This window comes from Urocampus carinirostris, chromosome 20 (assembly GCF_059441175.1).
Source record: "Urocampus carinirostris isolate Australia breed hairy pipefish chromosome 20, RoL_Ucar_1.0, whole genome shotgun sequence".
NCBI lineage: Eukaryota > Metazoa > Chordata > Actinopteri > Syngnathiformes > Syngnathidae > Urocampus > Urocampus carinirostris.
In genome coordinates this window covers 13,172,641-13,196,503 of record NC_142368.1, presented here as the reverse complement: position 1 = coordinate 13,196,503, position 23,863 = coordinate 13,172,641, and the positions used below count along the sequence as shown (strand labels likewise).

Here is a 23,863-nt window from a genome sequence, read left to right as displayed (position 1 = left end):
GTTTTGGGTGTGGCACCTATCTTTAGCGACATCAAGTGTTCATATTTAATATGTGTTCATATATAAATATAAATGCAGATCATTTCATTTCATATTTAAAACTGCAGTTTTTTTTCCCAATTGTTTCCTTTGCTTCTCAGCTTAGTCTCGCGGGCCGGACTCAATCTGTTGGCCGACACAACATACACACACACCATGTGGTCAGCACCTCCACTGGTTCTCAACATCGTAAGCCGCACGCTGGAGAAATCAACCATTACAATAATTTTTACATCTATTTTAAGATACTTTTAACAAATGATCGTATAGTGGTTTTAACATTTACAATGAATTCAACTCGACATATTTTTTAATCTGAATTTCAACCAACATCATCCTTTTTATATATTTGTGAAAATAGTAATAATTACAATAACGAGGATAAAAAACAGGAACAATTTACCTGCAATGAGCGACACAACATACACACACACCATGTGGTTAGCACCTCCGCTGGTTCTCCACATCTATGAGGCAAATTAGCATTTCAGTCCAGTACAACGTACGGCAAGACTAACATAAATGGCGACAGAAACAAAACCATTTCCACTGTCAAACATGGTAGTGGGAGCATCATGCTCTGGAGTTGCAATGAGAGTTTTCGAATTAACGAAAATAAATCCAAGCAGTTTGACAATATCAATTACGTTACTGTGTATGTTGCAAGATTTATCAGTTCTGGTTAGCACCAAAAAGTCGTAGCTTACCGTTAGCAGCGCGCTGGAGACTGCTAACATATCCGCCTTCCCGTCATAAAATCAGAGACTAAACTAAACCTTACCCCATACCAGCAGGTGGCGCTGTTGAACTCGCCATTGCAGGACACTTATACACAAAATATAAAAACATTTCAGCAGGAATTTCAACAAAACAATAGTTAATATTACACCTGTTACATAAATACGTATTCTATATTCTATAAGCTATTTTGATTAGCAAACAAATCTATATCGGTGTGGTTTATTTTTAAGTCACAAGTATACAAAAAGTATGTAATTTAGATCATAACAATTGTATAAGAATAGTTGTATACGTGAAGTTGTAAACAAAAAATACTCAAATATAAGACGTGTAGCCCTCCTAAAATACATAAAAATTAGAAAAATGAGTAAAACATGGAGATTAAAATCAAGAAACAATAGAATAAAGAGGTTTGAACTCTGATACTTCCATGCAAGTGTTCTTGTAATTGGGCTATAGTCAAACGGATCCACCAGAACACACTCAAGACTACCAGATCTTTCTCTCCTCATATATATATTCTCGAGGCCTCGTCATCACCAGAGACTGCCATTCTGAACCCAGGCTTTAACGCCTGCCAGGGAACCAGCCCTGGAGCCTGAAGCAACCTTGCTGGGACAGCCAGCCACTCCCAGTCCAGCACCTCAGAAAGGAGTCGTAAGGAACCCTGTCGTGATGGCTAGCCACCCTCAGTCAGGCCGGGTCCAGGTCCATCTCCCTCCACCTGCTCTGTCTTTGTAATTTCTGGAACCAGCCCCCCTCCACACACACCTAACAGCCCCAACCCCCCCTACCCTGTACATTCCACTTCAACCACCGTGCTCCCACCTAACCTCCACCTCTCCTGCTTTCACGTCTGGAGGTTCTGGTTTTCTTCAAAATTCCTATGTGGGTGGACCACCTGACGGTATAAGATCATCTTGGGTTTTCCGCTCGTATTTTTCTGTCCCGGACCAGACTTGCCCCCGTTGCTGGTCTTCGAAGACACCGTCTGCCCTCTGAAGAGCTGGGCTCGGCGCTGGCACAGTCCGATTTTACTGAAGAGGATAAAAACGTCTCCTCGGAAAGCTTTGGTGAAGATGGCGTACAGGAAAGGGTTGGCGCAAGAGTTGAGCGGGTAGAAGAGCACCAAGAGGATCTTGGAGTCTGAAACTGTGATGAGGGGCCGGTCCAAAACCGCCGACATGGCATAGAAAGAAATGGGCGCCATGCACAGGAAGTCTGTGAAGATGAGGACGGCCATGCGTTTGGCAATGTTGGTGTCTTTGCACCCGGTTCCGTACTGAGGCTTGCGTACGGCACAGTAGATCTTGACGTAGCAACCGCAGACGATCAGGAAGGCCGCCATGTTGAGGACCAGGACGGAGAGAACGTAGACCAGAGACTCCGTGCTTTGGATGTCCATAGGAAGGCAGATGCTAACCTTCTGGTAGCTGCTAATGCCAAAAAGCGGCAGTAAGGCCAGCAGAAGGCAGAAAATCCACCCGGCTAACATGGCGATAGCCGCGTGGTGGAGGCGCAGTCTGCGGTCCAGTCTCATCGCAAAGGTGATGGCGTGCCAACGCTCCAAGGTGATTGCCGTCAAGGTGAAGACCGATAACTCGCTGGCGAAGACCGTGAAGAACCCCGCCAGGGCGCAACCGGGGCCGGTCTGCCAGTCGATGGCGTGGTTGAAGTACTCGGTCCTGGTGTGGAGATCCACCGAGGCGATGAGGAGCAGGTAAACGCCCATGCAGAGGTCCGCCAAGGCCAGGTGGCACATGAGGAACCGGGACACGGATAGCTTGTAGTGGCTGGTGAGGAGCACCAGGAGGACCGCCACGTTGCCCAGCACCGCCAGGAGGCTCACCAACCACACCGACACCCGAAGGAAAGCCAAGCCCATAATGTCTTCGCAGGGGTTGAAGGCGTCCGGCGCCGGAGTGCAGAGAACCTCCTCGCCTTCGTCGCAGACCACGTAGTCGTAGCGGTCCTGGAAGTCCTCGGCGGGTTCCTCCCGGGGGTTGCTCAGGGTCTCGCCGAAGCCCACCCCCTCGTCGGGGTGGCCGGCAAAGTAAGAGTGGAAGTGGGAGCTGCCGTGGAAGCCGCCCTGGTGGGTTCTGTCGTCGGGGTCCTCCGAGCCTGGAGGGGGCGCCACTGAGCGCTTGCGGTGTTTGGAGTGTGAGGCCGTCAGGTTGCAGATGAAGTAGTCCCAAATTCTGGGGGGGGAAGCAAACATTGAATTCCAAGGGCTTTATAGAATGGTTTCAGACAATTTGATACAGATAAAAAAAATATTTATGGAATATAGTCAATCAAAAAGGGGCAGTTTTAATATTAGTTTTATATATGTATTTGTTTTTCCACATTTCAACATGATCTATAATGGGATAAAATATTTTTAGTGTATTTTTTTTTTCTTTTGAATTTTTTCATATTTTGATTTTTGGTTACATTTTCTTTCTACATTTTTACAGAACTTAGGGAATATATATATATATATATATATATATGTGTGTGTATGTATATATCTATTATACTTTCATGCATTTAAATATGTTTTGGATTTGTTTTCACAATTTTCTCCCATTTTTACATGTATTTTGAGGAAAATATTTCTCTTGGTTGTGGTTTTATTTGTTGTTGCATTTTTATGATATTTTTTCCAATTATTGCAATATTTCCAAAACACATATGTGAAAATGTATATATATTTTGTTCATATTTTTAAAAAATGCTGGTTTAGTGACATGTTTTCACCATATTTTTTACATAAAATATTTTGGGAAAATACTTTTTGTTAATTGATTTAATTTTTGTTGCTTTAATTGTTAATTTCTCCACATTATTTTCTGTTTTGTCAAAAAAACACGTTTGTATCATTTTCTTATGTTTTGCTTTACTACATGTTTCTCACATGATCTATTTTCTGGCAACATTATTGGTTGTATTTTGGAAGGGGGCGTGTCATCTTTTGGTTCTATTTATAATCTCCTCATCTCATCTCATCAGCTGCACCACTTATCCTCAGTAGGGTCGCGGGGGTGCTGGAGCCCATCCCAGCCATCTCCAGGCAGTGGGCAGGGGACACCCTGAACTGGTTGCCAGCCAATCGCAGGGCACACAGGTACAGACAACTCAATCGCTCATTCACACAATTTGGACCGGCCAATTCACCTGAAATGCATGTTTTTGGAACGTAGGAGGAAACCCACGCAAGCACGGGGAGAACATACAAACTCTGCACAGGAAGTCTGGAGCTAAACTAATATGTAATATTCTTTACACAGTCTATTTTGGGCAACATGTTTTTTTTTTTTTATTTGTTCTTGTTTTTTTTTCCCCTCTTTAAACTTTAAACTCTGTTCATTTATCTTCTTGGCTCATACCTCACTGTGAATGTGTAAAACTGGAGTGTCATGCCCAATTTCGTCGTCACAATATGTTAACCCATTTTGTAACAATGACAATAAAGGTATATTCTATTCTATTCTATTCTATTTGTCTTGCTCGGTTTTTGTTTTTCATATTTATTTGCCACATTTTTTCACCTGATATATGCCAGAATCATTTTTTTTCCCCTCATCACCAATTTCTAGGGCGGCAGTAGCTCAGGAGGTAGAGCGCTCGTCTTGGGATCAAGGGATCCCAGTTCGAATCCCGCCTCGTCTGTGTTACATGTCAAAGTGTCCTTGGGTAAGACACTGAACCCCTCATACCCGCTATTATCGCATATTTCCCCCGTTTGATGTGCAAATAGGTGTGAGTATTCGACCCCGGTTTCTTTTTGAGGTTCTTGAAGGCGCAGCAGTGGCTCGGGTAGGTCAGCTCTGCGGCGCTCAGTCTCCCGAAGGCTTTGACGGGAGGCAGTTTCTTGAGCGCCCGGGTGTCTCGCGCCCGAAGTTCCCTGAGGGACGCCAGAGCGCCCGAGGGCAGCGAGGAAAGACCCGTCTGGGAAACGTCTCTGCGGGAACGAAAAACGTAAGGAACGACAGTACGAAAACGGTCCGCAGGAATCGGGACACTTACAGGACGACGGGTCCGCCCAGGGTGCCTTCGAAAGCCCTCTCGTCGATCCGGGTCAGGTGTCGGTTTCTGTGGAGGTCCCTGCACCCGGTACCAGAGGGAAACGTTAAAAAAAAAACTATCAACCTGTTAAGGATTATAGAAAATGCCTGAAGAAATCGAAGAAGGGGAAAAGAGAAGTGAAATAAAGAAAAGGGGAACAAGGGGTAAAGGAAAAGGGAGACAAAACTAAATCAGGGAAAAGGGGAATGTGAAAAAAAGCATAAAGAAGAGAAAAAAATAAAGGTAAAAAAGATGATGGGGGAAGAGGACACGAGGAAAAAGTGAGAAGGGAAGTGTGAAGGGTGGCATTGGAATAGAAAAAGAGCAAATGGAAGGGGAAAGGATGAGGGGCAAAATGAAAAGAAGAAAAAAGGTGGAAAAAGGGAAGATAAAGGTGAGCAAGAATAGGAAAAAGACCAGGGGAAGGGCAAAAAAGAGAAACGGAAAAAGGACAAAGAGAAAAGAGAAGGAAAGGGGTACAAGGAGTATAGAAGAGGAAATTGAGGAAAAGAAAAGAGGAAAAAATGGGAGAGGGGAAAATAAGAGATAAAAGAAGGGAAGGAAGAAGAGGGAAAGGGTGTTAGAAAAAAGGGGGGAAAAAGAAGGGAAAAGGCAAAAGAGGAAGAGAAAGAGGAGAGAATAATACAGGACAAAGAAGGGGGGAGGAAAATTGGAAAAGAAAATGGGGAAGGGGAGGAAAGTTAAGAGAAAGAGGGGTACAAGAAGTATAGAATGGGAAATTGAGGAAAGGAGAAGGGGTAACTAGAGGAAAAGGAAAAATGGGAGGGGGAAAATTAAAAGATAAAAGAAGGGACGGAAGAAGAGGGAAAGGCAATACGAAAAATTAAACAAGGGGGAAGAGGATAATATAGGATAAAGATAAGGGGAAAGGAAAAGTGGGAAAGAAAATTAGGAAGAAAGATGAGGGGAAAGGGTAAGGGCAAAAAAAAAGAAACTGAAAAGGGAGAAGGGATACAACGAGTATAGAGGGGAAATTGAGGCTACGAGATGGTAAAAGGGGAAGGAGGGGAAAAAGATGGAGGAAAAATAAAAATAGAAAGGGAGAAAGAAACAGGGAACAGTGGGGGGGACAAAACGTGAAAATGAGGGAGGGAGAAGGGGAACAAACAAATAGGACAAAGGGGAAGAAGAATTAAAATGAAGGGAAAAATAGGAAAAAAAGAAAGGAGAATCTTTGGAATAATACAAAACGTTTTGTCCCCAGTGCCCCTCAGGGGACCCTTTCATAAAAAGACGCCATCTCTATATTTTCTTTCGGGGTTTTCACCGTACACCAGATCCAGCCTGGTCCCGTTGAATGCGTGTGGTTGAATCGTCTTCAGCCCGTTGCCGTAAAGCAGCCTTAAAAAAACAAATGGTTGGAGTTAAAATAGTCCAAACCTGGTCGTCTGCTCTATCCTTTCCAACATTTTCAACCTCCACGTTATCCAAATGAGCTCATTCCGACTCTTTGAAGGGCGGCCATTTTTTTTTTTTATTATTATTAAAAAGTGCTTTGACTTTTAATGGAGACTTAATGAAATTCTTGCTCGTTTATGGCCAATCTCTTCTGTTAGCGTAGCGGCTAATAACCTTGAAACAGACCTGAGCTTTTAATCCGTGACTGCAAAACAGAACTCGATTTATGGTGAAAGATTTTCAAAATAAAATATCTCACAATGTGAGCAAATCGTCGGTGATGCCTCGAAAGGAGTTAGGCGGGATGACGCTCATGTGGGGATGATCCGCGATTTCCCTGTGGAAAATTTTCAAAATAAAAGACAGAATGACATTCCAGCAACCAATACCAGAATATCGTTGTCCCTTTTTTCAAAATAATAAACCATTGACTTTTATTGATTTCTCAAAAATGATGCTGAAAAATCTTTTGTTCCTTAAATGTATATATTTTCAAAATAAAAGCAGAACTCACAGAATGAAATTGTTGTCGGACGATCCGATGCTGTTCAAGTCGGGAAAAACGTTAAGGCCCGTGTTGAAAATGCCTCTGAAGGGGAGAATCCAAAGAAATAAGTTAGTGCTAGTTAGCATTTAGCATTAGCGGCTAATACCTGTGTCCGCAATGCTAGCATGACTCAAAAGTTCAATGATGGACTAGCTTCTAAAGAGGGATATAATTGTAGCGGTTTCATTTTCCCTTCTTGTCCTGGATTGCCCGGGACACCGATGTTAGCATTTAGCATTAGCGGCTAATGCCTATGTTAACATTGCTAGCGTGACTCAAAAGTTCAATGATGGATTAGCTTCTAAAAAGGGATATAATTGTACCTGTTTCATTTTCTTTTCTTGTCCTGGATTGTCCGGGACACCAATGTTAGCATTTAGCATTAGCGGCTAGCAACCGTGTCAACAGTGCTAGCATGACTCAAATGTTCAATGATAGACTAGATTCTACAGAGGGATATAATTGTAGCGGTTTCATTTTCCTTTCTTGTTCCGAATTGTCCGGGACACCGATGTTAGCATTTAGCATTAGCGGCTAATGCCTATGTTCACAATGCTAGCATGACTCAAAAGTTCAATAATGGACTAGCTTCTAAAGAGGAATATAATTGTAGCTGTTTCATTTTCCTTTCTTGTTCTGAATTGTCCGGGTCACCGATGTTAGCATTTAGCATTAGCGGCTAATATCTGTCCGCAATGCTAGTATGACTCAAAAGTTCAATAATGGACTAGCTTCTAAAGAGGGGTAGCTGTTTCATTTTCCTTTCTTGTCCTGGGTTGTCCAGGACACTTATGTTAGCATTTAGCATTAGCGGCTAGCAACCGTCTCAACAGTGCTAGCATTGCTTAAAATGTCAATTAGAGACTTACTTCCTGTAAGGAGAAAAATTATTACTATTATGTTCTTTTATTGTCTTGGATTTTCAAGAACACCTGTGTTAGCCTTTAGCATTAGCAACTGCAATCTGCAATGCTAGCGTTACTCAAAATTTCAATGATAGACTAGCTTCTAAACTGTAAAAAAATGCAGCTCTTTATTTTCCTGGATTGTTTGGGACATCTGTGTTAGCTTTAGCAGCTAGCGACCATGTACGCATTGCTAGCATGACTCAAAATTTCCCTGACGTACTGAGAAAAAAAAGCAGCTCTTTTGTTTTCCTTTCATGTCCTGGATTTTACAGGACATCTGTGTTAGCATAAGCAGCTAGCCACCGTGTCCACCGTGTTAGCATTACTCAAAATTCCAACGACGGACCCGCCACTAAAAAGAAAATAAACGGAAGCTCCATTATTTTCCTTTCTTGTCCCGGAATGTCCGGCTAGCAAGCGTGTCCGCGATGCTAGCGTTGCTAAAAAAGGATAACCTTTCTTCTAAAAAAATAAAAAATGGCAGCTCAGTTGTTCCTATCCTAGATCCCGTGTTAGCATTAGCGGCTAGTGTCAAAAGTGCTAGCATTAGCAATAGCAAAGGGGTCAGAAAGCTATTTGAAGCTAGGTTTATTTTTTTGCTATCGATTAGCGCAAATGGCTACCAGTATGCCTTTTGTTAAATAAGACGTTACTATGTTTTTACAATACAATGGTATTACTATGGCTGGGATGGGCTCCAGCACCCCCGTGACCCTACTGTGGATAAGCGGTGCAGATAATGGAGTACTCACAAATATTTCAGGTTGGGGAGATTCTTGAAGGCTTCCGGGTCGACGTAGATTAAATTCTTTGCATTCCTGATTTCTCTGAAGACAAAATCGTAAAATCCATCGTTAAAATCCATTATAAATCAAATCTGACTTAATACTCGAACTGAAGGTGTAAGTCGGGGCGGTTCTTAAAAGCTTCTGGGTTGACGTAGTTTCAATTCTTTGGGTTCCATATTTTTCTGGAGACATTGTGGTCAAATTTTGCGATAAAATGTATTATAAAGCAAATGTGAAGCAATAGTCGAACTGAAGGTCGAAGTCGGCAAGGTTCTTAAAAGTTTCCGTATCGACATAGGTTAAATTGTTTGAGTTGGGTTCTATACTTTTCTGGAATCATTGTGGTCAAATTTTGCGTTAAAATCCATGATGAATCAAATCTGAAGCCATAGTCGAACTGAAGTTAGAAGTCGGCGTGGTTTTTGAAAGTTTCCATATTGACATAGGTTAAATTGTTTGAGTTGGGTTCTATACTTTTCTGGAATCATTGTGGTCAAATTTTGTGTTAAAATCCACGATAAATCAAATCTGAAGCCATAGTCGAACTGAAGTTAGAAGTCGGCGTGGTTTTTGAAAGTTTCCATATCGACATAGGTTAAATTGTTTGAGTTGGGTTCTATACTTTTCTGGAATCATTGTGGTCAAATTTTGCATTAAAATCCACAATAAATCAAATCTGAAGCCATAGTCGAACTGAAGTTAGAAGTCGGCGTGGTTTTTGAAAGTTTCCATATCGACATAGGTTAAATGGTTTCCGTTGGGTTCCATACTTTTCTGGAATCATTGTGGTCAAATTTTGCATTAAAATCCACAATAAATCAAATCTGAAGCCATAGTCGAACTGAAGATAGAAGTCGGCGTAGTTCTCAAAAGTTCCCATATCGACATGAGTTAAGTTTTTTTCTGTTGTGTATTTTGCCGGAAACGTTGTAGTAAAAGTCATCGTTAAAATCCATGATAAATCAAATGTGTAGTAATAGTCGAACTGAAGGTCGAAGTCGGCGAGGTTCTTAAAAGTTTCATATTGACATAGGTTAAATTGTTTCAGTTGGGTTCCATACTTTTCTGGAATCATTGTGGTCAAATTTTGCGTTAAAATCCATGATGAATCCAATCTGAAGCCATAGTCGAACTGAAGTTAGAAGTCGGCGTGGTTTTTCAAAGTTTCCATATCGACATAGGTTAATTTTTTTCCGTTGTGTATTTTGCCGGAAACACTGTAGTAAAATTCATTGTTAAAATCCATGATAAATCCAATGTGAAGTAATAGTCGAACTGAAGTTAGAAGTCGGCGTGGTTTTTGAAAGTGTCCATATCGACATAGGTTAAATTTTTTACGTTGTGTATTTTTCTGGAAACATTCTATAAAAATTTATCGTTTGAATCCATGATAAATCAAATGTGAAGCAATAGTCGAACTGAAGTTAAAAGTCAGCAAGGTTCTGAAAAGTTTCCATATCGACATAGGTTAAATTATTTGATTTGGGTTCAATACTTTTCTGGAATCATTGTGGTCAAATTTTGCGTTAAAATCCACTATAAATCAAATCTGAAACCATAGTCGAACTGAAGGTAGAAGTCGGCGTGGTTCTCAAAAGTTCCCATATCGACATAGGTTAATTTTTTTCGAACTGAAGGTGGAAGTCATAGCGATTCCTAAACACTTTTGGGATGATGTACTTTCAATTCTTTGCTTTCTGGATTTCTCGGGAGACGAAATTTCAAAATTCATCATTCAAATCCATAACAAATCATATGTGACGCAATAGTCGAACTGAAGGTAAAAGTCAGGGAGGTTCTTAAAAGCGCCTGGGTTGACCGTAGTTTAAATTATTTGGGTTCTGTATTTCTCTATTATCTATTATAGTCGAACTGAAGGTAGAGGTCCGCGAGGTTCTTAAATGTTTCTAGGTAAACATAAGTGACATTTAGGTAAAACTCATCAATCCGTAATAAAGCTTATATGAAGCAATAGTCGAACTGAAGATAGAAGTCTAGAAGATTCTTAAAATCTTCCGGGTCAATGTAAGTTAAATTCTGTGAGTTGCGTATTTTGCTGGAAAAGTAGTAAAATCCATTGATGAATCCGTAATAAGTAAAATATGAAACCATAGTCGAACTGAAGGTAGAAGTAGGCAAAGTTCTTAAGTCTACAGATCGACATGGGTTAAATTTTTCCGTTGTGTGTTTTGCTGGAGAAAATACGGTCAAATGTACTGTTGAAATCTGTAATAAATCAGTAATGAAGCAACAGTCGAACTGAAGGTGAAGGTAAAGAAGGTTTGATATAAGCTTACTGGTGAACGTAGATAACAATTTTTGCATTCCGGATTTCTCTGGAGACAAAATTTTGGACAAAATCATCATTAAAATCCGTATAAAATCAAATATGAAGCCATATTCGAACTGAAGGTGGAGGTTGGCAAAGTTCTTAAAAGCTTCCAGGTTGACGTTGGTTAAACTATTTCCGTTGCGTATAGTTTGTGAAACATTTTGGTCAAATTGGTTGTTAAAATCCATAATAAATCAAATGTGAAGTCGAACTGAAGTTAGAAGTCAAGGAAGTTCTTAAAAGCATCCGGGTCAACATAGGTTAAATTTTTTTGCGTTAAAGTTTGTCGTAAAATTCATCGTTAAACATCGGTCATAAATCAAATATGAAGCAATGGTTGAACTGAAGCAGAAGGCAAATTTGAAACAGTCGCTATTTGGTTCGTTTTTTTTATGATCAATCCAGTCGAGTATGACTCCGTCGAACTATTTTATGAGCCGAGAGATGTCGAACTGCTGCCAGTTTGACGATTTGGAGATTGTTCTCCATTAAAGCAGTTTATTGCCTTACGTCACACTTTCATGGCAAAGTTCCAGTTCATTTGGCTTTCTTGTTCGACTATTTTGGGCTTTGGTGCGCTAGCATCTGTTCGAACTGAAGTTGAACTTTTAAATTATTTTGGTTTGTTGTGGACTTTATTACATTTTTTTTTTGTATGATCCTAGTCACTAGTAAAATAAGATAAATGATTTTGAGAAGTAATCCAAGGCATTTGTAATCGTCCCTGACCTTTCAGCTTCAGTTCGCTTGAATTCAACACTTTCAACTTTAGAACAACTTCTATTAGACCCTTTTTGTTTTTATTTTATTTTAGTCGCAATTCTAGGGCAAAGTTCTAGTTTGTTTCTACTTATTTAGGTTGTGGTTACCAAGTGTCTGTTTGAACTGAAATTGAACTGCAATAGTTCAACTCAACCTTTCTGAAGGATTCTGAATAGATAAGATAAAACTACATTTTTGTACGATTCTAGACACAAAAAAAGTAATATTATTTTCAAAGTATTCCAACGTACATGTAATTGTCGCTGACCTTTAATCTTCAGTTCAGTTGGTTTTAGCCCTTCTTGTCCTTTTTTGGAACAATGTCATATTTTCCCGCAATAGTTTGAGTGAACTTTTCCTAAGGATCCTAGATAGAAGAGATGTAAATGTGTCGTTCGTACGATTCTAGGCACTAGTAATTAACCTTTCAGCTTCAGTTCAGTTGATTTCTGCTGTTTTGTTCCTACTTTAAACCTTTTTTATGGAAATTGTTATATTTTCCCGCAACTGTTTAAATAACTTTTCTGAAGGATCCTAAATAGAAGAGCTGCAACAGGGTTTTTACATACGATTCCAGGCACTAGTGAACAACCTTTCAGCTTCAGTTCAGTTGATTTCCGCAGTTTTTTTTTCCTACATAAAACTTTTTTTGTGGAAATTGTTGTTTTCCCTCAATAGTTTGATTAACTTTTCCAAAGGATTGTGGATAGAAAAGACATATAAGTGTTTTTCATATGATTCTAGGCACTCATGAATAACCTTTCAGCTTCAGTTCAATTGATTTCTGCTGGGGGGGTTTTCCTACCTCAAACCTTTTTTGTGGAAAGCGTTACGTTTTTCCTGCTTTAGTTTGATTAACTTTACCAAAGGATTCCGGATAGAAAAGACATATTCGTGTTTTTCGTACGATTCTTGGCACTTGTGAATAACCTTTCAGCTTCAGTTCAGTTGAATTCTGCTGTATTGTTCCTACTTCTCACTTTTTCTTGGGAATTGCTGTTTTCTCGTAATAGTTTGATTAACTTTTCCAAAGGATCCTGGATAGAAAAGATGTAGACTGTTTTTCGTACAATTCTAGGCATTAATTCACAGCCTTTCAGCTTCAGTTCAATTGATTTCTGCTGGTTATTTTTTTCCTACCTCAAACTTTTTTTGTGGAAATTGTTGTTTTTCCTCAATAGTTTGATTAACTTTTCTAAAGGATTGTGGATAGAAAAGCCATATTCGTGTTTTTCGTCCCATTCCAGGCACTTGTGAATAACCTTTCAGCTTCAGTTCAGTTGATTTTTGGTGTTTCGTTCCTACTTCTAACTTTTTTTGTGGAAATTGTTATGTTTTCTCGCGATAGTTTGATTAACTTCTCTAAAGGATTCTGGATAGAAAAGATCTAACAATGTTTTTTGTACAATTCTAGGCATTACTTCACAACCTTTCAGCTTCAGTTTAATTTATTTCTGCTGGGGTTTTTCTTTCCTATCGCAAACTTTATTTGTGGAAAGCGTTGTTTTCCTGCTTAGTTTGATTAACTTTACCAAAGGATTCCGGATAGAAAAGCCATATTCGTGTTCCTCGTCCGATTCCAGGCACTTGTGGAAAACCTCTCAGCTTCAGTTCAGTTGATTTCTGCTGGGTTTTTTTTTCTACCTCAGACTTTTTTTGTGGAAAGCGTTACGTTTTCCTGCTTTAGTTTGATTAACTCTACCAAAGGATTCCGGATGGAAAAGACATATTTTCGTCCGATTCTCGGGACTTGCGAATAACTTCTCAGCTTCAGTTCAGTTGATTTCTGCTGGGGTTTTTTTTCTACCTCAGACTTTTTTTGTGGAAAGTGTTACGTTTTCCTGCTTTAGTTTGATTAACTCTACCAAAGGATTCCGGATGGAAAAGACATATTTTCGTCCGATTCTCGGGACTTGCGAATAACTTCTCAGCTTCAGTTCAGTTGATTTCTGCTGGGGTTTTTTTTCTACCTCAGACTTTTTTTGTGGAAAGTGTTACGTTTTCTTGCTATAGTTTGATTAACTCTACCAAAGGATTCCGGATGGAAAAGACATATTTTCGTCCGATTCTCGGCACTTGCGAATAACCTTTCAGCTTCAGTTCAGTTGATTTCTGCAGGGTTTTTTCTTCCTACCTCAAACTTTTTTGGTGGAAAGCGTTATGTTTTCCTGCTTTAGTTTGATCAACTCTACCAAAGTATTCCGGATAGAGAAGACATATTTTCGTCCGATTCTTGGCACTTGTGAATAACCTCTCAGCTTCAGTTCAGTTGATTTCTGCTGTTTTGTTTTTTTTGTGGAAATTGTTGTTTTCTCGCAATAGTTTGATTAACTTCTCTAAAGGATCCTGCATAGAAAAGATGTAACTATGTTTTTCGTACAATTCTAGGGATTAATTCACAACCTTTCAGTTTCAGTTCAATTGATTTCTGCTAGGTTTTTTTTCCGACCTCAAACATTTTTGTGGAAAACGTGACGTTTTCCTACTTTAGTTTGATTAACTTTACCGAAGGATTCTGAATAGAAAAGTCATATTGGTGTTTTTCGTAAGATTCTAGGTACTCATGAGTAACCTTTCAGCTTCAGTTCAGTTGATTAATGCTGTTTTGTTCTTACTTTTAACTTTTTGGTGGAAATTGTTATGTTTTCTCGCAATAGTTTGAATAACTTCTCTAAAGGATACTGGATAGAAAAGATGTAACTATGTTTTTTCGCACAATTCTAGGCATTACTTCACAACCTTTCAGCTTCAGTTCAATTTATTTCTGCTGTGGGTTTTTTTTCCTTCCGCAATTTGTGGAAACCGTTGTTTTCCTGCTTAGTTTGATTAACTTTACCAAAGGATTCCAGATAGAACAGACATATTTTCGTCGGCACTTGTGAATAACCTCTCAGCTTCAGTTCAGTTGATTTCAGCTCTTCAATAATACACAAGAGTCTGGCTATGGACAAGCGTGACCAAATGTTTCTCTTCGTATGTAAGAAGACTCCGTCGGGGAAAATTTGTCGGACTTTCACGCTCGGCGTCTCGCTAATTCCGGCTAACAAGTTCCAAGTTTGCGGTTACGATTCCAGACTACGTCCCAATCAACAGTTTTTTGGTTTCTGGTCCGACCCCGGAGGAATTGCGAGTAAACGGGCTATTATCTTTGGTCCAGAACCAATCAGAGGGAAAATTGGAACGCTAAGCGATACCAGACACTGGTACCAGATACCGACGTAGGCTACTTGTCTGAATGTCTCTGATCCGGGATTAGGAAAGAAGCTAGGACCCAAACTGTCAAGGGGTCTCCAACGGGGTGCCCGCGGGCACCAGGGTGCCCTCTAAGTACAGTCGAGGGACCCGCAGAGTTCCTCAGTGCTACGTCATTGTGATTTTCTTGTCAAGTAAGCCTATTTTTTTGAATAATTAACCCGGTAATGACATAGTAACAACATAATAAGTTCTTATTTTAGAAATTTCAATAGAATTATTCAAGTTTATAGGTGTCAAGGTGTAAAACAAATTAGCATTGCTAAAAACAATTTAAAGAGAATGATAATTTTTTTGTGTATTAAACAAATCACCTTTTTATTGGTTTATTTTCCTGGAAATGCAACAAACTTATTGCTAATGAGCAAAAAAAGTTTTTTTTGCTAGCTATCTGGCTACCTTTTAGCTTTGGAGTTTGTCTCCTTCCTTGCTAGCTATCTAGCTTTGTTTTTAGCTTTTTATCTGATGGCTTTTTTACTCTTTTAGCGAGCTATCTTTCTACTTTTTAGCTATTTAGAAAGCTATCTAGCTAGCCATTGACATTTTTTTTGCATGATATCCAGCTAATATTTTACCATTTTTTTGCTAGTTCCAAGCTATATTTTGGCCTCCTTTCTAGCTAGCTATCTTTGTATTTTAGCTTTCAATCCGGCTATTTAGATAGTAGTTTACTCTTTTAGCTAGCTATCTGTCTAACTTTTTAGCTTTGTAGCTAGCTATCATCCTACTTTTTAGCTGTTTAGAAAGCTACCTAGCTAGCTTTTGACATTTTTTGCGTGCTAGCCAGCTAATATTTGACCATTTTTTGCTAGTTCCAAGCTATATTTTGGCCTCCTTTCTAGCTAGCTATCTTTGTATTTTAGCTTTCAATCCGGCTATTTAGATAGTAGTTTACTCTTTTAACTAGCTATCTGTCTAACTTTTTAGCTTTGTAGCTAGCTATCATCCTACTTTTTAGCTATTTAGAAAGCTACCTAGCTAGCTTTTGACATTTTTTGCATGCTATCCAGCTAATATTTGACCATTTTTTTACTAGTTCCAAGCTATATTTTGGCCTCCTTTCTAGCTAGCTATCTTTGTATTTTAGCTTTCAATCCGGCTATTTAGATAGTAGTTTACTCTTTTAACTAGCTATCTGTCTAACTTTTTAGCTTTGTAGCTAGCTATCATCCTACTTTTTAGCTATTTAGAAAGCTACCTAGCTAACTTTTGACATTTTTTGTGTGCTATCCAGCTAATATTTGACCATTTTATGTTAGTTCCATGCTATATTTTGGTCTCCTTTCTAGCTAGCTATCTTTGTATTTTAGCTTTCAATCCGGCTATTTAGATAGTAGTTTACTCTTTTAACTAGCTCTCTGTCTACCTTTTAAGCTTTGTAGCTAGCTATCATCCTACTTTTTAGCTTTATTAGAAAGCTATCTAGCTAGCTTTTGACATTTGTTTGCATGCTATCCAGTTATTATTTTACTATGTTTGTTAGCAATCTAGAAAAGTGGCCAAAATTTAGCCTGATAACAATCTTTGTTTTTGGGCTTTTATCTGGCTATTTAGATAGCTTTTTACCCTTTTAGCTAGCTGTCTGGCTACCTTTTTAGATATTTCGCTCAATTTTCATGTTTTTGAATGCTATCCAGCTAATATATGACCAACTTTGCTAGTTATCAAACTACATTTTTGGCCTCCTTCTCCTAGCTATCTTTGATTTTAGCTTTCTATCTGGCTATTTAGATAGTATTTTACCCTTTTAGCTAGCTGTCTGGCTACCTTTTTAGCTTTGTTGCTAGCCATCTTCCTGCTTTGTAGCAAGCTATCTAGCTAACTTTAAAAATATGTTATCATGCTGTCCAGCTAATATTTTACCATTTTTGCCAGTTATCAAGCCATATTTTGGACTTCTTTCTAGCTAGCTATCTTTGTCTTTAGCTTTCTATCCAGCTAATTTGATAGCGTTTTACTCTTTTTTACTAGCTACCTGTCTCCTTTTTTTAGCTTTGTAGCTCACTATCTTCCTACTTTTTAGCTATTTACCAAGCTATCTGGCTATTTTTTTATTTGTTTTATCATGCTATCCAGATCATATTTTACCATTTTGTTAGTTATCAAGGTGAATTTTGGGCTCCTTTCTAGCTTGCGATCTAGCTTTTTTAAATCCAGGTATTCTACTCTTTTAGCTAGCTATCTTCTTGATTTTAGGCTCCCTTCTAGCTCACGATCTAGCACTTTCCATCCAGCTATTTTACTCTTTTAGCTAGCTATCTTCCTAATTTTTTGGCTATTCAGCAAGCTAGCTATCTAGCTAGCTTTTACATTTATTTCCACGCTATCTAACTAATATTTTACCCTTTTCGCAAGTGATCAAGCTAAATGTTGGCTTCCTTTCTAGCCCGCGATCTAGCTTTCTATCCGGCTATTTAGATAGCTCTTTACTCTTTTAGCTAGCTATCTAGCTCCCTTTTACTTCTTTACCCCTTTACCTTTCTATCAAGCTACCTTTTTAGCAAATTAGCAAGCTAGCTAAGGTGCTGTTTTAAACATAAATTTTCAACTGGGTGCCCTTTTCGCTAATTGATAATCAAAATTAGCTCTTAGCTTGAAAAATATTGGACATCTTTGACATAGGAACACGTATATTTCAACGTTCCCGATACTCACATGTGGGTTATTTTCTTCAGGCGGTGAAACGAATTCTTCTCCAGTCTTTGCAAGGTCTCGTCCACCGATATGTGTCTGAAAGGATATAAACAGTCTTGAGTGAGGGTCTCCAACCTTTTTCAAACCTCACGCTACTTTTTGTGACTAATTAGCATAAAGGGAACCCCCTTTCAGATGAATTTCCAAATAGAAACTTAGCTAGAAGCCAGTTTGATAGTTAGCTAGAAAGGTAAACTGGTAAAAACTAAAAGGGGGTTAAATAGCTAGTTAAATGAAAATAAAACCCATCTAAATAGCAAGAAAGAATGCTAAAAAGAAAGCGACATAGCTAGCTAGAAAGAAACCCAAAATTTAACTTGATAACTAGCAAAATAATATCAAATGTTAGCCAGATAGCATGTAAAATCTAGCTCAATAGCTTACTACATAGCTATAAATAAAGGTAAGAAGATAGCTAGCAGGCTAAACAGCTAAAAAGAAAGCAATATAGCTAGCTAGAAAGGAACCCAAAATTGAGATTCATAACTAGCAAAATAATATCAAATGTTAGCTAGATAGCATGTAAAAAAACTAGCTAAATAGCTTACTACACAGCTATAAATAAAGGTCAGAAGATAGCTAGCTGGCTAAACAGCTAAAAAGAAAGCAATATAGCTAGCTAGAAAGGAACCCAAAATTGAGATTGATAACTAGCAAAATGATATCAAATGTTAGCTAGATAGCATGTAAAAAAAAACTAGCTAAATAGCTTACTACACAGCTATAAATAAATCTAAGAAGATAGCTAGCTGGCTAAAAAGCTGAAAAGAAAGCGATATAGCTAGCTAGAAAGGAACCCAAAATTTAACTTGATAACCAGCAAAATTATATCAAATGTTAGCTAGATAGCATGTAAAAAAAACTAGCTAGATAGCTTACTACATAGCTATAAATAAATCTAAGAAGATAGCTAGCTGGCTACAAAGCTAAAAAGAAAGCAATATAGCTAGCTATAAATAAATCTAAGAAGATAGCTAGAAGGCTACACAGCTAAAAAGAAAGCAATATGGCTAGCTATAAAGGAACCCAAAATTTAGCTTGATAACTAGCAAAATAATCTCAAATGTTAGCTAGATAGCATGTAAAAAACTAGCTAGATAGCTTACTACATAGCTATAAATAAAGGTAAGAAGATAGCTAGCTGGCTACAACGCTAAAAAGAAAGCAATATAGCTAGCTAGAAAGGAACCCCAAATTGAGCTTGATAACTAGCAAAATAATATCAAATGTTAGCTAGATAGCATATAAAAAACTAGCTAGATAGCTTACTACATAGCTATAAATAAAGGTAAGAAGATAGCTAGCTAGCTACAAAGCTAAAAAGAAAGCAATATAGCTAGCTATAAATGAACCCAAAATTGAGCTTGATAACTAGCAAAATAATATAAAATGTTAGCTAGATAGCATATAAAAAAACTAGCTAGATAGCTTACTACATAGCTATAAATAAAGGTAAGAAGATAGCTAGCTAGCTAAAAAGCTAAAAACGTAACCAGATAGCTAGCTTAAAAAATTCATTGTTTTTGGGTCATATGTTTTTTTAAAAACCCATAAAATGAAGTTTAGCTTGTATTTCCTGTAAAATAATCAATAAAAAGACGAATATATTGTTAAATATACAAATAGATTAGCATTCTAGTCTACTAATTATTTGCCTTAAAATGGTTTTAGAAATATTTTGGTTTTGGTTCATGAAGCCCAAGAAATGTATTTACCAGAATATCTAAAATAGCAACTTAGCTAGATTGCTATCTAAATCGCTAAATAGTACCTTGATAGTTAGCTACAAAGATAAACAGGTAACAAAACAAGAAGGGGGTTAAATAGCTAGCTAAATGAAAAGAAAACCCATCTGAATAGCAAGATAGAATGTTAAAAACAAAGCTAGATAGCTAGCTAGAAAGGAGGCCAAAATTTAGCTTGATAACGAACAAAAATGTAAATTGTTAGCTTGATAGCTTGCACAAAATTTAAAAAGCGAGCTAGATAGCTTGCTCAATAGTTACAAAGATAATAGAACTAGCTAGCAACTAAGCTAAAGAAGTAGCTAGTTAGCTAGCTTTTAAAAAAAACACATTCCTTTAACCATTCGCTTTTTAAAACCATAAATTAAAACTTATCAATCAATAAAACAATGAATAAATACACCTGATCACATTGATTGTTAAAATCTATATTAAATATGAACCAGTTGTCGAACTGAAGGTTAGAAGTCGGCAAGTTTCTTAAAAGCTTCCGGGCTCAAAAAAGGTTGAATTTTTTCTAAAGCCAACAAATGCGGAGCCACTCGCACATGTTATTTGCAACCAGCCAACCGGCTTGATGGATTTAAGCAGAAGAATGGATAGTAATTTGCCACTTTTTGACTAAAGATCCATTATCTACTGTAGAAATCCCATTTTTTTCTCGTTTTTCATGACTAAAACTTTGGAGAGTACTACGTTTTTTAGTTAGAACGTTTTCAACCGGACCAAAAAGAAAGGCTTTTGAAGTTCTTACATTCTGGAGATGTTTGCCATTCCGGCAAAAGCCTCCGGGGGCACCGATGCCAGGCGAGTCTCGAAAAGCCACCTGAGAAAACACAAATATATATGTTTTTTAAATTTCCATTCATCGATTTTAGAGCAATTTTTGTCCTAATCTAGCAAAAATTATAGACGTAGCACATTTTCTAGGTTACGGGTTACAAACGTGTGGCTTGTGGGCTGGATCAGGCCCACCATGGGTTTTAAGCCAGCCTGCGAGACAACGCTGAGAAGCACAAGAGGAAAAGGAGCTGCTGTTTTAAATACGTCCGCTTGATGTTGCCAAAGTCAGGCTCCACTTGCAAAGTAACTGGAATTGTTTTTTTTTCTCTTTCTTTCCGTCTCTGTTTTTCTTTGGCCATTTTTCTTTCTCTTTTCTCCTTTTCCCCCTCTTTTATTTCTCACTTTCTCTCCGATACTCTCTTTCTACCTATTTTTTGTTCTCTTTTCACCCTCTTTTGATCTTTTTCTTTTTCCTCACTGGCTCTTTTTCTTTCTCTCGATCTTTCTCACTGTTTTCCTCACTGTCTCTTTCTTTCTCTTTTTTCCCTTTGTGTTTTTTTGTCTTTCTTTTTCTTCTCTTTCTCTCTTTTTATACTTTCTTTCTACCTCACTTTTTTGTTTTCTTTTCTTTTCACCCTCTCTCTTTTGATCTTTCTTTTTTCCTCACTGTGTCTTTTTCTTTCTTTTGACCTTTCTTACTGTTTTCCTCACTTTCTTTTTCTTTTTCTCTCTGTTGCTCCTTCTTTTTCTTCACTTTCTCTCTTGCTCACTCTTTCCCTCTCTCTTTCTCGCTTTCTCTCTCTCTCTCTTATTCTCATTCTTTTTCTCTGTCTTGCTCTTTCTAATTTTCTCTTTTTCTGCCTGTCTCACTCTTTTTTACTCACTATGCCTTTTTTCTTTTTCTCTATCTTTTGCGCTCCCCTTCCCAACCTCACTCTTTCACTCGCTCAATATTTTTCTCTTTCTGTCCATTTTTCTCCTTTTCTCTTATTTCATTTTTTTTCTTATTTTCTTTTTCTCTTTCTAACTTTCTTTCTCTTTATTTTTATTTCTCTTCTCCTTTGTCTTCCTCTCTCCTTTTTTCTCCCTTTCTCTTCTGTGCTCTCTTTTTCTCTCTTTCCCTCCCTTGTTCTCTCCTTTTTATCTCTCTCCCTCTTTCTTTCTTTTTCTTCCCCTCTCTATCTTTCTCTCTCTCTCACCTACTGGTCAGGCCCCTGTGAGATTCCTTTCTAACATGTGGCCCCCCCGATAAAAAGACCTTGACGCCCCTTCATTTTGTGTGAAAACTACCCACTTAAAATATGTTTTTACACCCGTGAGCTCGGAACCGGTATTTGTCCTTGAAGACTCTTCCTCAGTCGGCTCCGATTCAATTTTCGAGCGTCCTTGGAGGGCAAAAAACAGGAAATGTTTTTGTACTCGACTTTTTTTGCTACTTGATTAAGGCAAAACACGTGCCATGCGTGTTTTTTTTAACAAAAACTCTTGAGGAGTCAAGTGTCACGCTTTGTGGGCCTTTGCTCATTACTGCCACCACTGGCCGCAAGTGGAATCGCGGTATAGACAAGTCAATTCTATCATGTTAACATTGTAAGTCATATTCTTCTTGTTCCTACGGTTCTTTATCTTGTAAATGAAGAGAAATACTATATTTATAATCTTTTACTTTTTTATATATGTTTTTCTTTTTTTAGATATGTTATTAGATAAGCAATATTTTGACTTCTTTAAACGACGATTTTCCCACATTTTGATTTCACATTTCCAGTGAGAGAAGAAATACATGCATTTAAATAAGCAGAAAATTCCCTTTTTTTTACTATATTTTTAACTTATTTATCCTGTAAATTAAAAATCAAGGTTACACTATATTTTTATTTTATATAGTAAAATAAATGCATTCAAATAATCAAACACATTCATATTTTTTATTTCTAACTTATTTATATTGCAAGACAAATACATTTTTTAAATTTTTTTATTTAGGTTATCTTGTGAAAAGAGACATATATCCTTGAAAATAAGCAAAAGAAACAGTTAAATACAGTATTTTTTTTGTTTTAAAACTATATTCAAAACAGTACTTTGTGTAATAAAGAATAAAATGTATATGATTTGATGTATTTTTAAAAGGATTTTCAGTGTTAAAAGGATATTTTTGATTTAGAAAACATTTAATTCATGATTGTATTGATTTGATGTTTTGAATAAATATTTTTAAAATAATATGAATCAAATGAATATGTTTGAATTAATTTGGTTTTATTCATATTTTTTCTTATAATACTTTATAAGTTAAATTAAGTCAGAAATAATGATATTAATAAAAGAAAACACATGTTTAGTTTGTATCAACACGTTATATTGGTTATTTTTGTATTCTATATCTTTTATCTTATTATTTCATCTATCCCTCTCTATCTCTCTATTGTATCTATATCTATCTATCTATCTATCTACAGTATCTGTCTGTCTGTCTGTCTCTCTCCATGCATCTATCTATCTATCTGTCTCTCTCTCTCTCCCTCTCTCTCCATGCATCTATCTATGTGTCTGTCTGTCTATCTCTCTGTCTCTCTATCTATCTCTCTGTCTCTCTATCTATCTCTCTGTCTCTCTGTCTCTCTCTCTCTGTCTCTCTCTCTCTCTCCCTCTCTCTCCATGCATCTATCTATGCGTCTGTCTCTCTCTCTCTCTTTCTCTCTCTCTCTCTCCATGCATCTATCTATGCGTCTGTCTGTCTGTCTCTCTCTCTCTCTCTCTCTCTATCTATCTATCGCATTCAGTAAAAGTAGAAAATGATGCAAAATTGCTCAAAGGAAACAATCCAATAATTCGTTTTTTAATTAACCACTTTTATTAATAATAAATAAAATTATTGAATTTGATATAACATTTGAAAATTATTGTATTATAATTTTAATTATTACAATATATTATTTTGAAAAGCAAATAATTTAATAACAGTAAAATGAAACCATAATAATTAGAATAAAAAATAAAAAACAATTTGACATATTTAGGAAAAATATTCTTTAAAATGGGGAAAAAGATCTGATTTGAATCGTTAATTATTATGTATTTTTGTTTTACCAAAATATAGATATTATTTAACCCAATAATGAAATCTACATGCTTAATATTGCCCTGCAACTGGCTGGCAACCAGTTGAGGGTGTCCCCTGCCCACTGCCCGAAGATAGCTCCAGCACCCCCGCGACCCTACTGGGGATAAACGGTGCAGATGAAGGAAATATGGATGGACATGCTTAATATATGAGGTCAATAAAGTACAATGACGAAACGGTAATAGAGTCTGCCCAATTCTTCGATTAACGACCCCAAGAAGCCAGATGGCCTTTTAAATCCCCACACGGGAACACTTTTATTTTGAAATAACCAGAAAAACAGACAACCGAATACTCACAATTTCTCCGTCGCGGCCGGAAAAACGGGAATCTGACGGATGCCCACGCAGGAAACGCTCGGACTTTTCCATTCGGAGCACTTGCAGGCGTCGGGACACTGTTGAGAATCGCTCGTGGCGAGGATCAAGAAGACGCTCGCCATCCACAGCATCTTTTTCCAAATCTTTGCAGGAAAATGTGTCAAATCTTTGCTTAAAGTTTGTTTTTGTGGTCCCAGGAGGAAAATACAGATGCTGCAGGAGCAACAGCTGGATGTCTTTAGCATTTTTCGGAGGTGGTCTTCGTCTCGAGGGTGGACTTAGGAAGCAGTCTTGCGTTAGATTGGAGAAGGACTCCCGGCCCCTCGCTCATTAGTAGTTTTGGGATTTGACTTTGGCAT

The 23,863-nt window shown here is 37.7% G+C and overlaps 1 protein-coding gene across 1 annotated transcript; it reads right to left on the bottom strand.

The window, feature by feature from the left end:
* Window positions 1–1,630: 1,630 nt before the first annotated feature.
* Window positions 1,631–23,626, bottom strand: tshr (thyroid stimulating hormone receptor). Its single transcript, XM_088325649.1, has 10 exons — window positions 23,484–23,626; window positions 20,029–20,100; window positions 17,491–17,565; window positions 8,454–8,528; window positions 6,761–6,835; window positions 6,506–6,583; window positions 6,121–6,189; window positions 4,789–4,866; window positions 4,535–4,723; window positions 1,631–2,978 (listed from the first exon to the last, which is right to left on the bottom strand). The coding sequence occupies exons 1-10, from the start codon at window positions 23,624–23,626 to the stop codon at window positions 1,631–1,633; spliced, it is 2,202 nt and encodes a 733-aa protein (XP_088181775.1).
* Between the last annotated feature and the right edge of the window lie 237 nt (window positions 23,627–23,863).

What these genes read in the sequence shown, in the direction of transcription:
- tshr (XM_088325649.1), bottom strand. Translation starts at nt 23,626, where the DNA reads ATGGCGAGCGTCTTCTTGATCCTCGCCACGAGCGATTCTCAACAGTGT. An exon ending in TCCGACAACAATTTCATTCT is followed by an intron (nt 6,584 to 6,760) that starts GTGAGTTCTGCT and finishes AATTTTCCACAG; the next exon opens with GGAAATCGCGGATCATCCCC. An exon ending in GGGACCAGGCTGGATCTGGT is followed by an intron (nt 4,867 to 6,120) that starts GTACGGTGAAAA and finishes TACCGGGTGCAG; the next exon opens with GGACCTCCACAGAAACCGAC.